This window comes from Hordeum vulgare, chromosome 5H, assembly GCF_904849725.1.
Source record: "Hordeum vulgare subsp. vulgare chromosome 5H, MorexV3_pseudomolecules_assembly, whole genome shotgun sequence".
Classification (NCBI taxonomy): domain Eukaryota; kingdom Viridiplantae; phylum Streptophyta; class Magnoliopsida; order Poales; family Poaceae; genus Hordeum; species Hordeum vulgare.
In genome coordinates this window covers 477,130,910-477,151,418 of record NC_058522.1, presented here as the reverse complement: position 1 = coordinate 477,151,418, position 20,509 = coordinate 477,130,910, and the positions used below count along the sequence as shown (strand labels likewise).

Genomic DNA, 20,509 nt, shown 5'->3' with positions numbered 1-20,509 from the left:
CCTCACTTCTAATATGAAATTATCGAAAAAACTTTTAGTGTTATATTGACGCACCATATGTTTTTCACACATACAGGACGTAACTTTACATCAAGCCTGTTGTAAAATTACCTTACATCTTTTCATACGATGAAAGAGAAACTTCCTTCCTCAAAAGTGTAATATTTCCTCAAGTCTAATTTTTTCTTACGTTCTCAACTCATGGTTGTAGAATGGGACAGGGGTGAGAAATAAGAATTCCTCACACAGAGTGACGAATAGTGCGACCCTATATATATATATATATATATATATATATATACTCTATTCATCATCCAGGATGCAGAATAAATTATTCCTCACTCGAGGTAATTTTACGACCATTTCATAAATAAATTAAATTTGAAATGCAAATAGATACATTTATATTGATTAACTACAGAAAATTTGCCATAAGAAAACAAAAATATAGATCATAAGACCAGAAAAATCGCATTTTGTGTATAATTTACACTATGTTTTTATGTTTGTAATTTTACATGACATAAAATATTTTTTACAGTGACTATGTATTTTTTTACGGTCTCTTTTTACGTATGAGATAAGATTAAAATTTAAGAAATGTAAAATTACGGTGTATTAATGTGAAAATAGAGGGGGGTGAAGAATAACTATTCCTCACCCAGGGTGACGAATATATATAAGAATTAATCCTTGCAAGTAACGAGTTCAAGGGGATTGGCAACCCTCTTGACCGTGTGGGTTGCAAGTGTTTGGTTTTGTGTGTGTAGTAGCGGACGAGAGAGTTTTCCTTGATTCTCCTATTGGTTCGATAAACCTTGGTTGTCAGTGAGAGAAATACTTACTGCTACTATATTGCTTCACCCTTCCTCTTTGGAGAAAAATCCAACATAGCTCACAAGTAGGAGAACATCACAAAATAGCACACGTTTTGTATTGCTATTACATTGGCTATAGATGACATAACAGCATGCTACAGACAATATTTGACTATTTTATTAACCATGATCTAACAAGAGTAATCAGCCTCCTCGATGGGGTAGCACCATTGCATAGCAAGAATCTTTATTGCCTAGTAGTGACCAAAGATGTATTACTTCGAGCAATGTTTATGGATAATAGGCGAAAGGAACATTTTACTACGGGCGGACCTTGTATAAAACTGGGCCTTCATTTGAAAATAGTTTGTGTAGGTCTAGACTTTTATTGAATATTAAAATGCCACATGATTAGAGTAGGGTGGACATGGTAATTAAATAGGGCACATCAGAGAGGCTCGTTATTCAGCCACCGTTGAGCCATGGCAAGACATTCCTTAGGTCGGTTTTCTATGGATACGTGGCCACCACCCTGCAATCAACCAATACTTACTGTTGTATTACATTATCTTGATAGCAAATCAAGTTAGTAACATTAAACCACTGAACAAAAAAACAAGATATCATACCTTTACCGTCGCAAATGTGATATGGTTGGCATATGTGATTGTAAATCTACACCAAAGACAACACATGCGTTCCTTGTCAAGTGACCAAAAACTGAAATATCAACAAAATAAACAATAAAACCCAGTCTACTTTACCCGGCAGACTGGCCATCGAGATGCCATGCTCTCCAATCATCGACTATAGAGAAGTTGAAGGACCTAATCCATGCTTGTGTACTCAAAAATGGTACTACAATATCATGGTCTCCACTGCAATTAGAGTTTATTATTTCAAGACACGCTGATAAAGTTTCAATCAACGTATGTAAATACCGAGGAGAAGAATACTCCACCTAAACACAAGCGCACGGTAGCCCTTGCTTATGAGGCTGAAATGGTACTTTATGCTGCTCGGAACGTCGGATGATGCATAGGGGATACTTTTCCTGCATCTTATAAACTCTCCGGATGTTCCCTAAATGGATCCATTGTATCAATAATGATTGGAACATGTTAAGAAAAAGTTAGGGTGGTGCTCGTCTAGTTTCAATATAGCTAGAAACTCCAATATTACAGAGCATCATTAATTTCCGTGGGTCTAAATTGCAGCCCTATGAAACGACCGTGTTACCCAATTCTAGGACCATTTAGTCAATGTTTCACATTGCATTGTGCGAAAAGGCCCACTAAATCAGCATCCCAATGCAGTGACACATCAAATCAAGTACCTCATATGCAAGCTATTTGACCATGTGTAATAGCCAAAGAGTAGTCATCCAACCATTTCCATGTTATTTTATTTTTATGCATCATCATATCGTCATGTCGTCATTTCATTGCATCATATTAACTTGATCGAACTAACCTAAACACCATTTCTAAACATTATTGATATTGATATACTCATTATCATGGGAATAGTACCACCCCTATAACTTTTGGTCTTCCTCAATGATATTAAGTCCCAAACTTTGCTTAACACGTGGTGTTCTTGTATAATGTTTGAGGTACCATACAAAGTTTAGAGTTTTAGCACACCACTAAATATTTACCTCTTGTTCAAACACCTAGGAAATTGGAGATATTTTCAAAATGGACATTTAAGATGTCTGAAAGACCGAACCATTGGCTACGTTTAAAATTTCATCTCAATCTGAGTTTGGGTACCCGAATGGATTAATACGCAATTGATATAGTTGGTGAATAAAGTAAATATGATTTGTTCACAAAAATGTGGATAGGTTGTCACATCACTCTCTCTTATAATCCCAATAGCCTACCTAAACCCCCCTTCAAAACTAGCCCATCTATCCCCATAAGCCTCTGCCTCTATGAGGCATGTCACCCGCTCTAAAACAAGCCCCTTACTTTCCCTGAGTCGCCACCACCCTCCTCAAATTCCACACTTCCCAACCGTCATTCTCCATCATGCAGCTCTATCCGCCAACCATGCATGTCTATTTTCGTCGTCCATGCAAGACCTGATGGGTGTGAGAGCGTCGTGGATCCTCTCCACCATGCGGACCCGAGGGAAAATCCACAAGTAGAATGGGCCCCAATCAGGCCACGTCATGCCCTACATGTTGCGCCCTTTTGCTCCACAACGGTGCTGCGGTGCTCCGCTACTACCGAGATTCTCCACCAGCGCTGCAACTTTTCATGCTACCACGCTTGTCCGCCCCTTTCTTCCCTTTTCCTCGTGCATCACCATGACTGGCCACTTTTGTCGCTGCTGCTACCTGATAGAGATCGTCGCCCCGCTCCTCTAGATCTTTAGTAGCCACCCGGAAGCCACATCACGACCACCACCGCCGACCAGATCGAGAAGCCACGATGTTGCACAACCAGGTCCACGACGCACGTCGCTCCTAGCATCATCTCTGCCAGCCATTCTTCCATCACCAATGAGCTTAGTGCGCACATCCCATCCTCGAGTTAATTTGAGCTAGGCGACTGGCTCGGTATGGACTTTTTCATTGACCGGTCTGGTTCAAAGGAGTTGGATGGTTTCGCTGGAACCAATCTGATTTGTTTCATTTAACATGACTAGATCTAGGGCTATCTTATGTCACACAAACAAGTGGGGCCACACATCATGTTGTATCGATCGATTAGGCCCGATAGGCCTTAGTCTGTTTCCATTTAGCATCGCAGCTCACCCACAAGCGGTGGATAGCTAAGGTGTTCCCGCGCATAGCCAAGTTGGCGCAATGAATCTGGTCGCCCTCTTTCTCTAAATCAGACTCATGTGCATCGTATATTAAGCCTTTATATCCATTGCCTGTCGTGATCATAGTTTTGGCCACATTTATTATGTGGTTATTTGTTATTTTCAGAAAAAACTTGTCAATTTTGCATTATTCACGTCAATTTAACCATGTATCAGATTTGAAAGTGTACTATATGAAAAATGTCTAGTAATATATGAGGATCCCATATCTCAGTTGAGTTTCCAGTTCTCGGCACTTGACATTTCACACCTTGGGTAGTTTTGCGCTTTAATCCTAAAAATAGCACCCTTTGTAAATTTAGCATGCTAGCTCCATGTTAAATATGTAATACATGGATTTTGATAAAAAACACGAGTAATCTGAATATGTCATTTTCATGCATGAATAAGTGAATTACACCTAATGTTTTTAATTAATTTAACTCTAATACAATGTTAAACACAAAGTTCAATTGGGTATTCCACCACACATGGAATTCCCCTCCATTTAAATTAATTCGACAAGTTTTTGTATTTAATTATCATTTGATGTATTACCCAATTTTTGAGCATATGACATGTTTTTTACTCTATGATTCCCTTTACGGTATGTTCTTTCTTCTCCATTGACACTGGATCTAAAGACCTCATGTTGATGCTTATGATCACCACTACCAGGAATCTACCTAGTGGTAATAAGCTGGGTAAGTAGGCAAGGCTCACCCCTTTTTTTCTCATGTTTATCACATGCTATCTTTCTTATGTGTGCACTAGGATATGATGATGTAGTTGTGTTGTGATACATATCACATGCATCACCTGTTTAGCCCCACATATTGCCACGATTAATATCCTTTACTTATGTCATGTTGCTCACCAGCCTAGTTATGTTGTAGCATGCATGATTAGGTTGCTAGTTATGCCATGTTACATTATTATGTCATGCTTCTATTGGGTTATGATAATCATTATAAGTAACTGGAGATGATGGTTATGTTATGAAATGAACTATGGTAGTGAGTAGGATGGTAATAGTGGGAGGCCATGCACAGTGTGTGCATTAGAGTTTTGTTCTATTCGAGACGACTAGGACCCAAGTTTTTGGGAACTGATTCAGTATAAGTGTGCTAACCACATGTGCGGGTAATTTATGGGCCCCTTCGACGAGTACCCAGAACAATAAAAAATTCAAAGAGTTGTAACGTTGGTTTTACTTTTGCTTCTTGCGATGGAGCCACTAGGAGGTTGACCCTGGACAACGGAAACAACCTCCCTTACGGTTCTCACTTATAATGGAGTAGCCGACAACTAGCTTGGAATAGACTTAGCTACTCATAGCTGCTCACATATCCGATTGAGACTGATTCATAGCATCGGGGGGCCTCTCGAGTTGGATATCAACTCACAACGTAGCTTCCTGGATTTGGATTTAGCTTGGGGCATCATTTAATTTTGACTCTTGGATCCTTCTGCGAAGATGGTCGAGATTCCAACCAACTATAACTACTCCCTCCCTCCCGGTGTTCAACACAACACTGACATTGATCGTGTTTCTCTCCTTGTGCGTCCTCACCACCGAATCGTTTGCCTTGAACCTTGCTTAGTCCGTCAAGGGGCTATCCGTCCCTAGCATGAAGAGGATACGTCGTCACTGCCACTCGGCAAGGCAAATGTCATTCAGATCCCATGTACTCCACCATCGAGGATGTATTAGTCTATACACATATATACGGAAATTGCGTTTGGAGCTCGGCCTCCATAGAGGCCTTTAAACTTGAAATTAAAATTTTATGAAAAATCATATTTTTTACATTTCAAAAAATTATGAAAATATACAGAGATAAGTGAGGGTGTAACACACATGTGTGTAAATTTTTAGAAAAAATACATTGAAATAAGGGTTGTACGACAAGACACATTTGAGGCTTTTTAACACATGACACTATTCATCTTTCCAGGCATGATTTTGTCTTTTTTGTGGAGATCATATTTTAAGGTATTTCAACCTAATTTCTTACACACATACAAACAACATCCTTCTTTACTTGCATATTCTTTTCAGATTTTTTTAAAACCGAAAAGTTTGAATTTTGAATTGTTCAAAAAAATTGACCTTCATGAAGGCCGAGCTCCAAATATGTATATGTATGTGCAAATGTATATACACACACACATACATAAAAATATACATATACATATATATATAGACACACACACACACATACATATACATATACATATACATACATACATACATACATACATACATACATACATACATACATATATATATATATATATATACATGTATATATACACACATATACATATACATATATATGGGGAATCCCACCGCGGTTATCAAATTGTATCAGTTGGTGAGTCCATATTGGTCATCGTCCATGCCCCCACAGACCAATTAAAAAGTTGTATAATGCAGCTACCTAATAAACTTCACATAATTTTGAGCTTATCATGGCCTGTTTGTTTGGGCTACGGTTTCCTCGGAATCACTATGACTACGGATTCCTAAGAATCATTTGCGGCTATGGATACATGAGAATCAGAATATAGTTGTTTGTTTACTCTGTGTTGATCAGCTCTAGCGGTTGAGAGTGCTGTGAAATTTAAGTAATATCCTCTAGTGTTGACTATGATGTTTATATGTAGATTAACATACATGGCATTCATAAGGTACTCAACAAGCAAACAAAACATCGCATACTACTGCCAATGAATACATTTGATCATACTATTGACAATGAACAAATTTGATCATACTACTGCAAATGAACAGGAAATGGAGACATCATATATACATTCCATAGATTTTAAATGACAAAATAAGTGCATCCTCCTCAATATGCATACACACTTGTGATACTATCCAAAGAATCCATTTTTGGGAGATAAAACCATAGCTCGTCCGTCCTTACGCGGGTCCGGGATCGGGCAGCAAGGGTGGAGTGGGGGGCCAAGGCGGACCTATGGTGCATGTAGCTCAACATCAGGCTAGAGAGGGGCAATGGAGCCGCCGGCGGAGATCAAGATCGATACAGATGTTGAGATTAGGGACGCTGGCACCGCCGGTGGAGATAGGGGATGGCGGTAGATGCAAAGATCATGGGTGACACGGCTTAGGTGGAACTACGGAACGAGAACGCATCATAGCTCGTGGTTGGAGTATGTGGATGCGTAGAGTCGTCGGGTCTGGTGAAGGTGGCGGTTAACAAAACCCTAGAAAGACACTACCTCTTTGTTCTTCTGCGTGTGTTTGGTCGTGGAAGAAAGAATGAGGTAGAGGAAACTAGGGTGTGGGTGCGGTAGCATTTCGATTGAAATAACAGGGATAACTAGGCCTATTTTTCAACCTGGTTACCTGGCAACTTGGGAATTAGCAAAATCGCTAATTCTGGCTTCCGGGTGCGGGTAGTGCATATTTCAGAATCAATTCTATATAGCTAATGTGAAAATCTGAGTGTTTTTTGAGATTAAGATTTTGAATGGGGTAGAATATGAGAATCTCTAGCTAAAGCCTAGATAAAGACCACCTAAATAACTACCAATATTGATTAACCAGGATTGGGGATCCTCCACTATGAGGAATGAAGTGCTCCTCCTCTGGCGTCGCCTTCCTATAAATAGCTTGTGCAAATATTACCCTCGTTGCAACTGTCGTCCTTGGAATCCATGGGCAAAGCCAGCATGAACCGCTGCACTAGCATCCAATAAGTAGTCTTCGTCTCCGACAACAACCATCCCCACGTTGAAAATAGGATCCTCACCTCAGGAGCATTATGCTCTCTCTAGATCTAGTAGTTCCATCGCCGATGGTGGGGGAGGATGGAGAAGGCAAGGTGCGTGTTGATAGATAATTGTATACGTCCCACGCGTATACATACATGTATTAGGTGTAGTTGCCTCTAGGGTTGCTCTTAGTCATCTCCTCAAGGGATTTTCTTTTTCATGTAATAAAATAGATGCTCACACATGTCAAGCTTATCTTGTGGGTAAACATGTTCAGGTTCTGTTTAGTTTGTCATCCATCATAGCATCGTTTCTCTTTTATTTAATCCATAGTGATGTTTGGACCTCTCTTTTGTTTTTGGATGATTTTTCCACTATGTGTGGACATTTCCTCTATGCCATATGGCTGATGTTGCACACACTCTAATTGCATTATATTCTTATGTGTCCACCTAATTTGGTCGCTCCATTCATGCACTCCAACCCAATAATGAAAATGAATTTGACAATCTTGCCATCTGCACGCTTCTTAGCTCCGATGGCACCATCTTCCACCACATGTGTTCTTACGCTTCCCAACAAAACGGTCACTCTGAACGCATTCTATGTACCCACAATGACTATGTTCGCACTCTTTTGTTTCATGCCAACATCCCTCCTCGGTTTTGGCCCGACGCCCTAGCTACAACATCTTTGCTCCTCAACCTTCACCCTTGCCACATTCGTTGGAATTATGTGATGTATCACCTTCTCTTTGGATCACCGCCATCATATGATGAGTTACATGTTTTCAGGTGCCTTTGGTATCCTAGTGTCACCTCCACTTCACGTCATAAGTTGGCACCGTGATCCATCGCCTGCATATTCCTTGGTTATCTGGCTAAAACAAAGGGATATCGTTGCTATGACCATGTATCTTATTGAGTCATCAACTCACGCCACATTTACTTTGCTGAGGGGTGTTTTCTGTTTCATTAGATACTGCCATCGAGGTCCTCTTTTTTTCCAGGACCGACGGGCTACGTCATGTGCCACCTAGGCGAGCCCTCCCACAATCTTCAGCGGCCCGTCAGTTATTCCAGCCTCCATGTCGTCTACACTGGACACTCTGACAACCGTGTCGGTCTCGTCGATCACGTCAGCCATCATGGCTGCTTTGCTGAGTGCCTTGCCATCCACTCCAGCATTCGCGCTATCTTGCCATCTACCTCGCTGGTGCCTACTTCGGTCATTGCACTCATATCGGTGACTCGGGCATGTGTGGGCGTCTTTCACCCGAGTAACTCCTATCCCGACGACGCTCATGTCTACAGCACATTGACTTTTGTGATGTTTCCGGTTCCTTCCTCCACACGTGCCGCTCTCTGCAATCCTCGGTGGCTTGCGGACCTACAGAAGGAGTTTGGCACCTTGTTGTGGAACCAGACATGGCACCTTGTCCCTCGACCACCACATACCAATGCCATCAACAACAAGTGGGTGTTTCAGCATAATCTCCGCCCTGATGGCACACTCGAGCAGGCTCGATGGGTGGTATGTGTCTTACGGCAGCATGCCGACATTGACTTCACCGACACCTTTGCTCTGGTTGTAAACCAGGCACGATCCGCACTGTCCTCCACCTCATAGTCTCCTATGCTTGGAAAATTCACTAGATGGATGTCTCCAACGCCTGTTTTCATGGTCATCTTTATGAATAGGTGTACTTGAATAACCCATGGGCTTCGTCAACGATGTGCAACCAATTCATGTCTGCTTTCTCTCACACTCTTTGTATGGCCTCATGGAGGTGAAGCGCGTCTGGTACTAGCGCATCGCGACCTTTCTTCATCAACTTGGATTTCGCTCCACTCACTCACATGCCTCATTGTTTGTTTACAACCAGGGCGCTTCTACAACCTATGTGCTCCTCTATGTCGACAACATTATCCTAATAGCCTACACCACCGAGCTCCTTCGACGACTCAGTGAGCGTCTTCGTGCGAAGTTTGCCATCATGGACTTGGTGTCACCCTAGTACTTCTTCGGCATCGAGGTGGTACAGCGTGCGGACGACTTTTTCCTTCATTAGCAAAAGTATGCTCATGAGCTCCTTGACTACGTCGACATGCTTAATTGCAAGCACGCAACTATGCCTGTGTATACGAAGGCTAAGATTTCCAATGCTCATGGAGCTCCCTCCCTAGACGCCTCCTTATACAGGTCCATCATTGTTTTTTTCGAGCAATTGGTCCATCGTTGATGCGTTGCAGTACCTGAATCATACTTGACCCGAGTTTCAGTATGTTGTTCAGACGGTGTGTATTCACATGCATGCTCCTCGTGATGCGCATTAGTCCTTGGTGAAGCAGATTCTCTGGTACATCCGTGGACACATGGACCTCGGCATCACCTTGCAACCATCGCCCTCCATTGACATTATCAATTACTCGGATGTTGATTGGGCTAGTTTTCCAGACACTCGTTGCTCTACATTTGGACAATTTGTGTTCCTTTGACCATCACTCATCTCGTGGTCGTCTAAGCGACATCCCATAGTTTGTGCTCCAGTTCTAAGCAGAGTATTGTGGCCTGACCAATGTCGTCGTGGAGTGCACATGGCTTCAACAACTTCATGAGCTTTGTCATCCCGTTCACAAAGCCATTTTTGTCTATTGTGATAATGTATCTCTTATATACATCTCCGCCAATATGGTTCATCATCGTCGGACCAAGAATATCGAGTTAGATATCCATTTTGTTCGCAAACAGGTTGCACTTGGGAAGATTCAAGTTCTTCATGTTCCCACGATGCAACAATTCACCGACATCATGACCAAAGGCTTGCCAAGTCTACCTTTGAAGAGTTCCGGTCCAGTCCTTACATCGCCATGCACGGCGTTTTGACTGTGGTGGGGTGTTGACAGATAATTATATTTATAAGTGTTCCATATGTGTATATGTATGTCTATTAGGTGTAGTTGTAATGCTTATTTCCCAAATTTGTATTGTGTAATTTGGGTTCTAGTTATGGACAAAACTACCCCTACACGTGGTATATTTGGGCACCACATGAACTGAATACAATTACCTTGCACAAATCATTATTATACAATGTGGAATGTCGATGAGGAGGGGAAGGTGGGGTCCATGAAGGTAGTGACGAACGGTTAGACCCACAATGGAAAGTAACATAGAGTAATAATATGCATATGTTGCTAGTCTAAATTACTACCTCCACAGCGGGCAGTAACATAGAGGTGATAACATTGAGCCTTTCATTTATTAGCTTATAGACTCATATTGTAGTGATATGTACGATATCTTTACCTAATAATAAAGAGGCTATCGCTTCCGTCGGAAAACCCACCGAGGTGATTTTACAAAAAAGCCCTTACTGTTTATGACATTAAACTCGTAGTATATATTAAATATTTTTTTAAATACTCATATCTTTTAAACCGTAACTCCAAATTTAACATATTATACATGGAATTTGATTAGAAAAATATGTAGAATTTAAATATGATATTATTTTATCTGTTAAACGTTTAATAAAAATACTATCTAGGGTGCAATCTTAATAAATAAGTCATTATTCGTCTTTCTTTCATACCGGTACTCATCCGGGTTGTGAATGAACACGTCAACAAAATCAGGATTAGAGATGAAACTGAAGGTCACTTGACTGATTCTTTGTACGTATTAAATCTACATGCAAGCCGTGTTAAAATAGAAGACCTGTGAAATTTTGAACTGCATTTTTGTAGGATAAGACCATCTTTATTTGTATCGTAACTATAAATTCTCAAATTATAGACATTTTTTATAAATTAAGAGCGTGTGCCGTGTGGTATTTCTTTCTCCCGTTGCAATGCATGGGCCCTTTTGCTATTACTCATAGTATGAGTAACTATCTATATTACTTAATTTCTCTCTTTTCTCATTAATTAGCTGTCACATCATATTTTTTGTTTAGCTGACATCTATATCACTACATATATTACTTCCATTGTGTGTAGTTTTAGCAGAGACGCAATAAAATAAAGGGTATCACGGGAGTTGGGTTTTTTGTCTCTTCGAATATGTATGCCAACTACTCGACTGGTGGGTCCCTAATTGGATTGGTCAAAGAAGTCTCCTCTGCCAAAATAAAAAAAATAGAAGGCAAATTGTGTAGTTGATAAACTAAACTAAAAGTACTAAAATAACAAAAGAAACTCAACATCATCATGATGAAGTGCAGACAATATACATTCATAGTTATTACAAGTTCAAAATAGTTCAGAGGAGTCTGGGTCTTCTTCACTGCCCAATGATCCGATATTCACACATAAAAGATCCAGTGTAACCTAAAAAAGGATCCATTGTAGTGGGCAGTTTGGACACTCGGATTCATCCAAAATTAATGGCCCCAAGTCCTCATCAGTAAGCGATTTTTGTTCAATGAGGCAATTCCAATGCACCGCTCCTTCAGTGCTCTTCTTTAGTGTTCACTTAGGGCGTGTTCGGGGGCACTCTCGCTCCTCAACTCCTCGACTCCAAGTCAGGAGCCGAGCCGAATATTTGAAATCATGGTTATGAGAGTGACAAGCTGGCTATTAGCTACGTATAAATCGGTCGGAGTTGTGGAGCTGGGTATTTGCTATTCCCAGAAAACGAAGGAGATGGAGTTAGCAGTTTTTACGGCCAATTGCCACCGTCGTCAAGTGACTTTGATCAAACCGGTACGATGAAACAGTCATGAATGCCTCTTTCACATCCAACCACCCAACCGGGCCTATTAGTACATGCCTATTTTACAAGCCACTTGGGCTATCAGGCCACTCCAAACGGGCCGAATATGTGTTTTTTGGTCTGGCCGATCGCTTGCTGCCAGAAGCTGCTGCACCGAAACAATCCATTTGCGATTTGAGAAGCCGCCTGTTGGAGTTGGGCGCTGGAGTTGAGGATTTTGCAGCCGTAGGCGGGCAATTTCACTGTTTTGACTTTTTTTTACATAGTTTGGCCCGACTCGGTTTGCGATTTTTTTTTCTGTATCTGACACTTTTTCCTACCGTCACCCGCTATGGCGGTAGGCATACACATCCTATCGCTGCAGACAATGGCGATAAGGTCGTTTGACTCCGTTGACCCGAAGGAACCATCCGCATTGATCCGAGCCCTACAGTTACTGCTTGTGGCGGTAGGATGTGTATGCCTACCGTCCAGCCGGTTATGGTAGAAAAAAGGATCATATCCAAAAAAAAATCATAAACAAGGGTCAGATCAGGGCAAAGTTAGTAAAAAGATCAAAGCCGTGAATTTATACTTCTGGGCAACTACTGACCACACCCTTAATAGTATCCCATGAGTGCCCCCTAATTATTGCAAGCGACAATGCAGCTGGGATCACGGGACCTTCGCGGCTCGGAATCATGCATCAGAATAGAGTGGATGGCAGCGGCGTACCAGATGGAATGGAATGGACTGAATGACAAAGTGATGGATCTCAAATGATCAATTCCGTCTGCTCGTCGTTGCGCTTGACGTAGCGAAACTGACGGCTTGCAGGGCATGCAACTAATTTCTTTGCATTTGATAGTGCCACAGACCGAATTCATGAAGTTTGGTTGGCAGCCATCAAATAATGAATTATTTGTGGCACGAACTAGGGATGGGACTGGGTCCCGTTTAATCCCATCTAAACCCACTAATAAACTAACAGTTCAAAATTTTGTTTTTTATTTAAAGAAAATGAATATGAAGCTAGATAAAGCTAACTAAACGGAACTTGGGGAAGCAGCTTATTTGCCATTTACATCCCTAGCACGAACCCAAATTTCCTATAATTTTTTGAAATATCTATGCAGACTTAGCATAAAGGGAAAATGTGTCATATATGATTCCTTACCTTCTTCACCCCAAGAGCATCTCTCGTGGAATCGTCGTCCGCCCAAATATGACATAGGTAGTCAAAATATTCCTACAGACGAGAAGACAAAATACACATCATCAGAATGCAGAAATGAAATTTGTACCGAACTAAAAACGAATCTTCTTCAAAATGATCACCCAGGGTAAATGCTACAGTCACTTACAGAACATTTCAGGCTAGGTTGTTCAGGAGACGTCTCACTTAACTGACTGTATTCTTCTGACAGAAATCTATGTGGTATCATACCCCGTCCACAACGGACACTCAAGATTTGTCCTTGATTAATTTCAGATATGAGCTGCAATTAAAACAAGGGACCGATATAATATACATAGGTCCAACGGGAGCTCGTATAAACTACTCCCTCCGTTCCTAAATATAAGTCTTTTAAGATATTTCACTAGGAGTCCACATACGGTGCAAAATGAGTGAATCTACACTCTAAAATATGTCTATATACATCCATATGTAATCCACTAATGAAACCTCTTTAAAGACTTATATTTAGGAACAGAGGGAGTAATTTGGAACCTATTAGTAGTGGGAGTCTTACATTTGCAAAGGTGTCTAGCACCATGGCGCACAATTTGTTCGTCGGTCTTATATAGCTTCCTTTACAGTTCCGCATTGCAGCCTTTGGAATAAAGAAGAAAAAGGAAAATAGCGTTACCGACTAGATATAATTCCAACACATGATTGTCACACAAGCCTGTAATTGCATCTTATATGTGGAATTACCTCATATAATTGATCAGATATAATTCCAACACCATGAGCATATGGTACTCTAAAATCGTCATCATAATCGGAGCCTGTAATAGGGTTGCCGACTAGATAGCCCTATAATTTGTTGGATTAATAATGAACAGAACAAAGAATAAAAGATAATTGAAAGCACGACTTTTATTCAGTACCATTACTTATACTCTCTCCGTCCGGAAATACTTGTTATAAGAATGGATGTATCTAGATGTATTTTAGTTCTAGATACATTCATTTTTTTCATTTGTGCGACAGGTAATTTTGAACGAAGGAAATACTAGTTAATTGAATGGAACTATGAGTGGTTTGAAGCCTAATGAATTCACTTGCCTTGAGATTAATCCTGGGTTGCTTCCCCTGTTCGATTTCTGAAACCAAAATGAAGATCAAGTTAGAACTACTAAGATAAGAAGCCATGATCAATCACAAGCAACTCCAAAAGTGAATTGGGACAGCTGATTATTAACTAAAGATACTGACTGATGAAGTCCTGCAATTTTTTATCTTATATTTTCTTTGCTGCAAATGAAGTTACTAGATTATCATAGCCTTTTTTTTATCCTTGTCCGTAATTACCTTGTGAAATGTGGTCTGCGATAATTGGAGACATCTTTCCAGCATATGAACTTCCTCCAATAAAGAAAGGATTTTTTTGGTAGCGTGGGTGATCGATAAACCACTGTATCAGTATGTATAGAACGATAAGAAAATCACACGCAAATTTTTTTTCCAACTTCAACTGTTGGACATAGAAAATCAGTTTCACCTTGTTGAGAAATATTAAGACATGCAAAGAAAAGGAGAAATCCCCAATATCACGATAACCTTCCATATCACGAGCGTACGAGAAACCAGTACCCACTGGTGAATCCAATAAGATGATGTTTGCTGTCTGAAATTACTAATATGAGTACATGCTTATTTGAATGGATAGGTATAGAGGAGCGTCATTAGTGTTAAGATTAAATAATATCTCACCTTGGACCATGAATATGGATTATAGGCCAACTGTGGCAAACTACCATTATAAGGTGCCAGCACAAATTTCATAGGACCTGTGGAGCAAATATCACTGATGTATATCTCATGTAAAAGTCAAATACAAATAAAGATCTATCTGGTGGCAAAGGTACCATGAGGTGTTCAATGGGATAAACTAATTATTTTAGTTGATCCAAACTGGGAAAACATGACATGGTGTTCTTCATTTCTTTACAAAAAATACAAGCTGAAATATATATTTTTTAGGGAAACACCAGGACTATACTGCATATTTTTATTAATTTTGAAAAAATAATACAAATAGAGTTCCAAAATAAATAAAACTATACATTGCAAAAGGAATAAAAAACTAAACTAGACTTAAGCTAATGAAAATACAACAACAAGGGAAACACCAACAATCATCTGAAAGCCTGGACCCACTCATCTATCTGATTCAGATGTAGTAATTTTTTTCTTGAACTTTTTTCTGTTGTAGGAATTGACAACAGGGGAAACAACAAGCTGACATATAGTCGTTTTCAGCCAAAAAAAAATTTGTATGTGCGTTCAATCATTTTGTAGAGACTGGCAAAATGCCTTCCACCATCTAAAACATGAAGGTTGTATCCACTCGTTGGTCTAGCTAGGTAGGTTGCTTTGTTGGCTTGGCCCTAGCCAAGAGTAAGAAGGACAAGAGAGATAAGGCGCAGAATTTTGTAACACATCCTAATAAACTTTTGCAAACTTGGATGATTTGCTCAGCGTCATCACTGAACTAGAGATTAATAAAAGCTGTACTTCACTCTTCATTTTAAAATTTAAACTTTTTCGATGTAGTTCCTCCGTCCCGTAATTTAAGCGCATGAGTAGTAAACACAAGAAGACGATGCTCTCACCAACTTCAAAGAAAATCATGTCAGAGCAGAAAGGCCCTCCCGTCATCCACAGGATGACGGGGTCCGTGTCCGGCCTCCTCTCTGACTCCACGAAGTAGTAGAAGAGCTCCGCTCCCGTCTCCTCGTCCACGCTGATGTACCTGCGGAATATCACTTGAAACTTGTAAAAGGAAGAAGCATGGAAGCTTGCAGTTGCCGGAAGAGGTTGTGCTGTGGCTTATATACCCGGTCTCCAGGTGGAACGGAAGGCGGCCATGGAAGCCCGGGAGATGGGTCACCACCGACGCCGAGCGCGAGAGCGGCACAAGAAGCACAACGATGAGACTCAGGAATAACAAGGAAGCTTTACCCATGGTGTCCAACGGCTGCTCTCTATCCCTTGTCGATCTTGAACCTTATATAGCTCAGGTTCGAATGTAGAAATCCCATACAGTACCAAATTGGGGGCTTTTAGGTACCTATATCTACCTTGTCGACGTGGACCATCAGAAACCGTTAACTCCAACTACCTTGATTAAATAGGTATACGGACCGGCCACCTACAGTGACTACTGAGACCACGTGCGAAATAAATAGAAGGGGAGTGATTTGCGTCGGCGCGCCGGTCCAAACTTTTGGCCGGCCGCGCGCGGACCTCCCGATCCATCAACCCCCGCGCGTCCGCACCGTTGGATCTTCATGTAACATTTTTTCTTCCGATGCAACAAAATTCGTCGCGATGCAGCAATTTTTTCAACGGTTGCAACAAAAAACAAAATTTATAGCAAAAAAATATCTACGTGATCGTAGCAAAAAAACGAATCTGATGGTGCGTGGTAGCAAAAGTCAAACGCCGGTTGTAACAAATATCTATGTGAATGTGTATGCAAACTTTTTAGTGAACGCTTGCAGTAAAAAATGATGCCGGTTGTAGCAAAAATTAACACGGTTGTAGGAAAAGTTAAAACATCGATTGTAATGAAAAATTTGACGAACTGGAGTTGCAACCAAACGTATATGCAGCTTTTTACTGGACAAATGTAACAAATTTACACGAGAAATTTTTTTGTATGAAAAACGTTTGTATCAAAAAAATACACGGTTGCAGCAAATTCGACGAACGATTCGGCCGGCGCGCCGGGTGGAAGCGTTTCCCTAAATAGAAACAAGACACATAGATACTAGAGACGGGCCAAAATATCCAGTCATGCCAACACTCCCATGCTCCCATGCTACCTGATAGGTTGATCTCCTTCCGTTCGAGCCCAACGTCTCGACGGGCCCTTGACTCACGTCTGATCGGGGTTTCCAACCAAACTATGGTTGGTGGATCTTTATCGCCACGCTACATAAAGAAGTGGGGGAGCCGGACGCACACGGTACGAGGTTTATCGTGCGCAGCACCCCCCTACACCGATACCCTTACCGATCTAGGGTTAGCGTAGGTCGACGGGAAGCACCACCGCCGTCACTGCTAACGCACACACACAACCACGCCGTCGCCCTCCCACCATGGCATCAGGCTCGGGTTCCTCGAGCCAAGGAGAAGGTACATGTCCGTCTCCTCCTCACATCACTACCGCAAATCACTAGCCTACCCGATCTAGAGGGATCTATCAATGGTTTCAGAGCCACTAGGGTTCTAGCTTTTTGGTAGCAAAAGGAAACGGGAGATTAATCCCTCAAAGAAAATCCCCTCCCAAAAGAAACCTAATCAGAAGGGAAAAAGAAGCACTCACTGGCAAAGGGCCTAGAGCTCGCCGGCAAAGTGTGTCGCCGCTAAGGCCGTGCAGTTCCTCTCGATCTCGACGCGCATCGGCAAGCTGAGGCGTCGGAAGAAGAACAAATCCCACCGGGGGCAAAGGGCACCACCGCTGTGCCACTTAACGGCGGGGCACTCTCTTTCGGGGCAGGGGGGCGCCGCATCGAGGGCCATCGCAGGCGCACATGTGAGTCGGGGCTTAGCAGTGCAATTGCGTCTCTCTCCCTGCCACAGGGCGCGGTGGACGTGGAAAGAGAGGAGGGGAAAGGAAAGGAGGCGTCGCACAACACGATGGCGTGTGCCACCGTCGCCGGCTCGTCAGCGAGGGGGGGCACCAGATGAGCCCTCCGCGGAGAGAGAGGGATGGCAGCGAGCGACGTGAGAAGGGGAAGAATGACCTTGGGTTTCTCTCGGCCTCGCCGTTTGTTCGTTTTGATGGAGAGATAACCCCGTGTGGCCGTTGGTTCGAATGGGACGACCGGTAGCTCAGTGGGAGCTCGCCATGGCCCGAGGGCGCGCAGAACAGGCCGTGAGCCGGCGGGAGAGCGTGCTGGATGGCCTTGGGCCAAAGAGAAGCAGGCCCGCACTGGGCTGAGGCCGGCGGCCCCAGGTCGGGAGCCATGCGGGAGCAGGCTCGGGCGCTCGGGGCTCGGCCGGTTTCGGTCGAGAGAGCCCTCGCTGTTTGTTTATTTTTTTTGTTTTTTGTACATTTTTGGGCAAAACTTTATATAGTTTTAATTCTTTTTCTATTCCGATTTATCCAACGAAAAATCTGTTTAAAAAATAGAAAAGTAGAAATGACTCTGAAAAGTAAAAGTATAAAGTGCATGAACTTTTTATGTATGTTTTCCTGTGCAAATAAAATAAAGTGCTCTTTTTTTAAGGAGAACAAAATTAAGGTGTGAATTAAATTTTAAAGATCACGTTAAAATGACTATTGAAACACTTATGATTCTGTTATTTTTGTGACCAACATTGTTAAATAACATGATCATGATTTATTGTCGTTATATGTGCTTTTATTTATATTTTCTATCCAACGATGATATAGTTTAAATTGCACAAATAGTTGTATGTTTCAACTTTGACCAACATTGGATTAATGCATGCAACTGTTGTTATGATCTCATTTCATTGTGGTTTTTAGGAGGGTTTTACTTGATGAGCTGCATCAAGGAGATTCCAACCCTTAGAGGTGACAACTACTCTAAATGGAGAAAGAAGGTCGACTTGTCCTTTGTCTGTGCTGAGGTGGACTGGGTGGTGGGTACTCCACATCCGATTAGACATACAGAGCCTGTCAGAGAGGCAACTGTTGATGATGATGCTTGGGACAGAAAGAGGAGGGATTATGCTCCATTAGAGATGTAATATTCCCTCGACAACCAAAAGTGGCACACCGCGAACAAAAAGTGCATGGCTTTCATAAAGAACATAATTGAGAACGTTATTGTGGGCTCAATTGCAGAGTGTATTTCCGTAGGGGAGTTTCTAGAAAATATAAAGAGCCAGTTCACTAGTCTTCAAAGATATATGCCACTCAGTTGCTAAAACAACTGGTGACAGAAAAGTACACACGCGGTGGACATGGCATAAGAGAGCACAACCTCAGGATGAGCAACATGGCAGCTAAACTTAAACCCATGGATTTGGACTTGGAGCTCAAACCTGCGCGCCTTGTTCACTTGGTTATGGCTTCACTGCGAGAAGAGTTTGACACTTTTATTGTCAACATGTCGCTTGAAAAAGGGACATTGAAAAGACTATAGCCATCTGTGTTCAAGAGGAGGAAAGACTTAAAACCTCACATGGTGGTTCTATGAACTATGTGAAGGATAACAAGAAAAGGAACTACAATCACAATAGCAATGGTTCCCCTTCAAAGGCACATGGCAAAGATCCCACGCAATATCAGCATCAGTAGAAGTCTTTTCAAGTGGACAAAGACACATGTCTCCACTATAAGAAGACTAGGCATTACAAGAAAGATTGCCCTGATTGGTTAAAGTTAATAATGACAAAGAGAGGTAACAACACTATTTCATTTGTGAATGAATCCTTGTATACACAGTTTTCAAAATCTACTTGGTGGATTGACTCAGGTGCAACTGTTCATGTTGCAAATTCATTACAGGGATTCCATTCAATGCGGACTACGCAAAGAAGGGGAAGAAGCATTGAAGTTGCAAATGGAGTTCAAGCAGAAGTTGAAGCTATCAACGACATCTCCCTGGAGTTACCTAATGGATTCAAACTTTGCTTAGAGATATTTTATATGTTCCTTCACGTCATAGAAACTTGATTAGTGTTTCATGTTTGGACAAAGACCATTATGAATGTTATTTTGGACACGACAAGTGTGCCATATGGTTTAAGAATGCTTATGTGGGTGATGCTTTACTTCATAATGAGCTTTATTTATTATCCTTGCGGGAAAAAGTGCATTCTGTGTGTAATGTGAATGAGCATGTTTCTGCATCGAAAAAAGAACAAAAGAAAAGAAAAAGAACTCACGACTCATCAAAATTATGGCAATGTCACTTGGGCCATATTTTGAAAGGGAGGATAGAAAGACTAGTTAAAAGTGAAATTTTTCCTCCACTAGAGTTCTCACACTTAGAACAATGCATTGATTGCATTAATGGAAAGTATGTAAAACAAATCAAAAAGGATGCAAATCGAAGCATAGGAACACTAGAAATCATTCACACTGACATTTGTGGACCATTTCTAGTGAAAAGTGTGGCTGGCTATTACTCGTTCATAACATTCACAGATGATTACTCCCGATATGGTTATATTTGTCCAATCAAAGAAAGAAATGAAGCGTTGGATAAATTTAAGATAT

At 41.4% G+C, this 20,509-nt stretch overlaps 1 protein-coding gene across 1 annotated transcript; it reads right to left on the bottom strand.

Moving 5' to 3' along the window:
• Positions 1-1,068: 1,068 nt before the first annotated feature.
• Positions 1,069-16,360, bottom strand: LOC123399364 (serine carboxypeptidase-like 9). The gene is made up of 14 exons (XM_045093779.1): positions 16,146-16,360; positions 15,921-16,060; positions 15,019-15,095; positions 14,807-14,932; positions 14,617-14,719; positions 14,371-14,408; positions 14,017-14,118; positions 13,832-13,912; positions 13,442-13,576; positions 13,255-13,326; positions 1,780-1,901; positions 1,583-1,696; positions 1,448-1,493; positions 1,069-1,350 (listed from the first exon to the last, which is right to left on the bottom strand). The coding sequence occupies exons 1-14, from the start codon at positions 16,271-16,273 to the stop codon at positions 1,267-1,269; spliced, it is 1,368 nt and encodes a 455-aa protein (XP_044949714.1). The 5' UTR covers positions 16,274-16,360; the 3' UTR covers positions 1,069-1,266.
• Positions 16,361-20,509: the final 4,149 nt, after the last annotated feature.

Excerpts from the sequence above, each read along its gene's own strand:
- LOC123399364 (XM_045093779.1), bottom strand. The coding sequence starts at position 16,273 with ATGGGTAAAGCTTCCTTGTTATTCCTGAGTCTCATCGTTGTGCTTCTT. Across the intron at positions 14,119-14,370 it reads AACCCAGGATTAATCTCAAG|GGCTATCTAGTCGGCAACCC; the intron begins GCAAGTGAATTC and ends AACAAATTATAG. Across the intron at positions 13,327-13,441 it reads AACCTAGCCTGAAATGTTCT|GAATATTTTGACTACCTATG; the intron begins GTAAGTGACTGT and ends TCTCGTCTGTAG.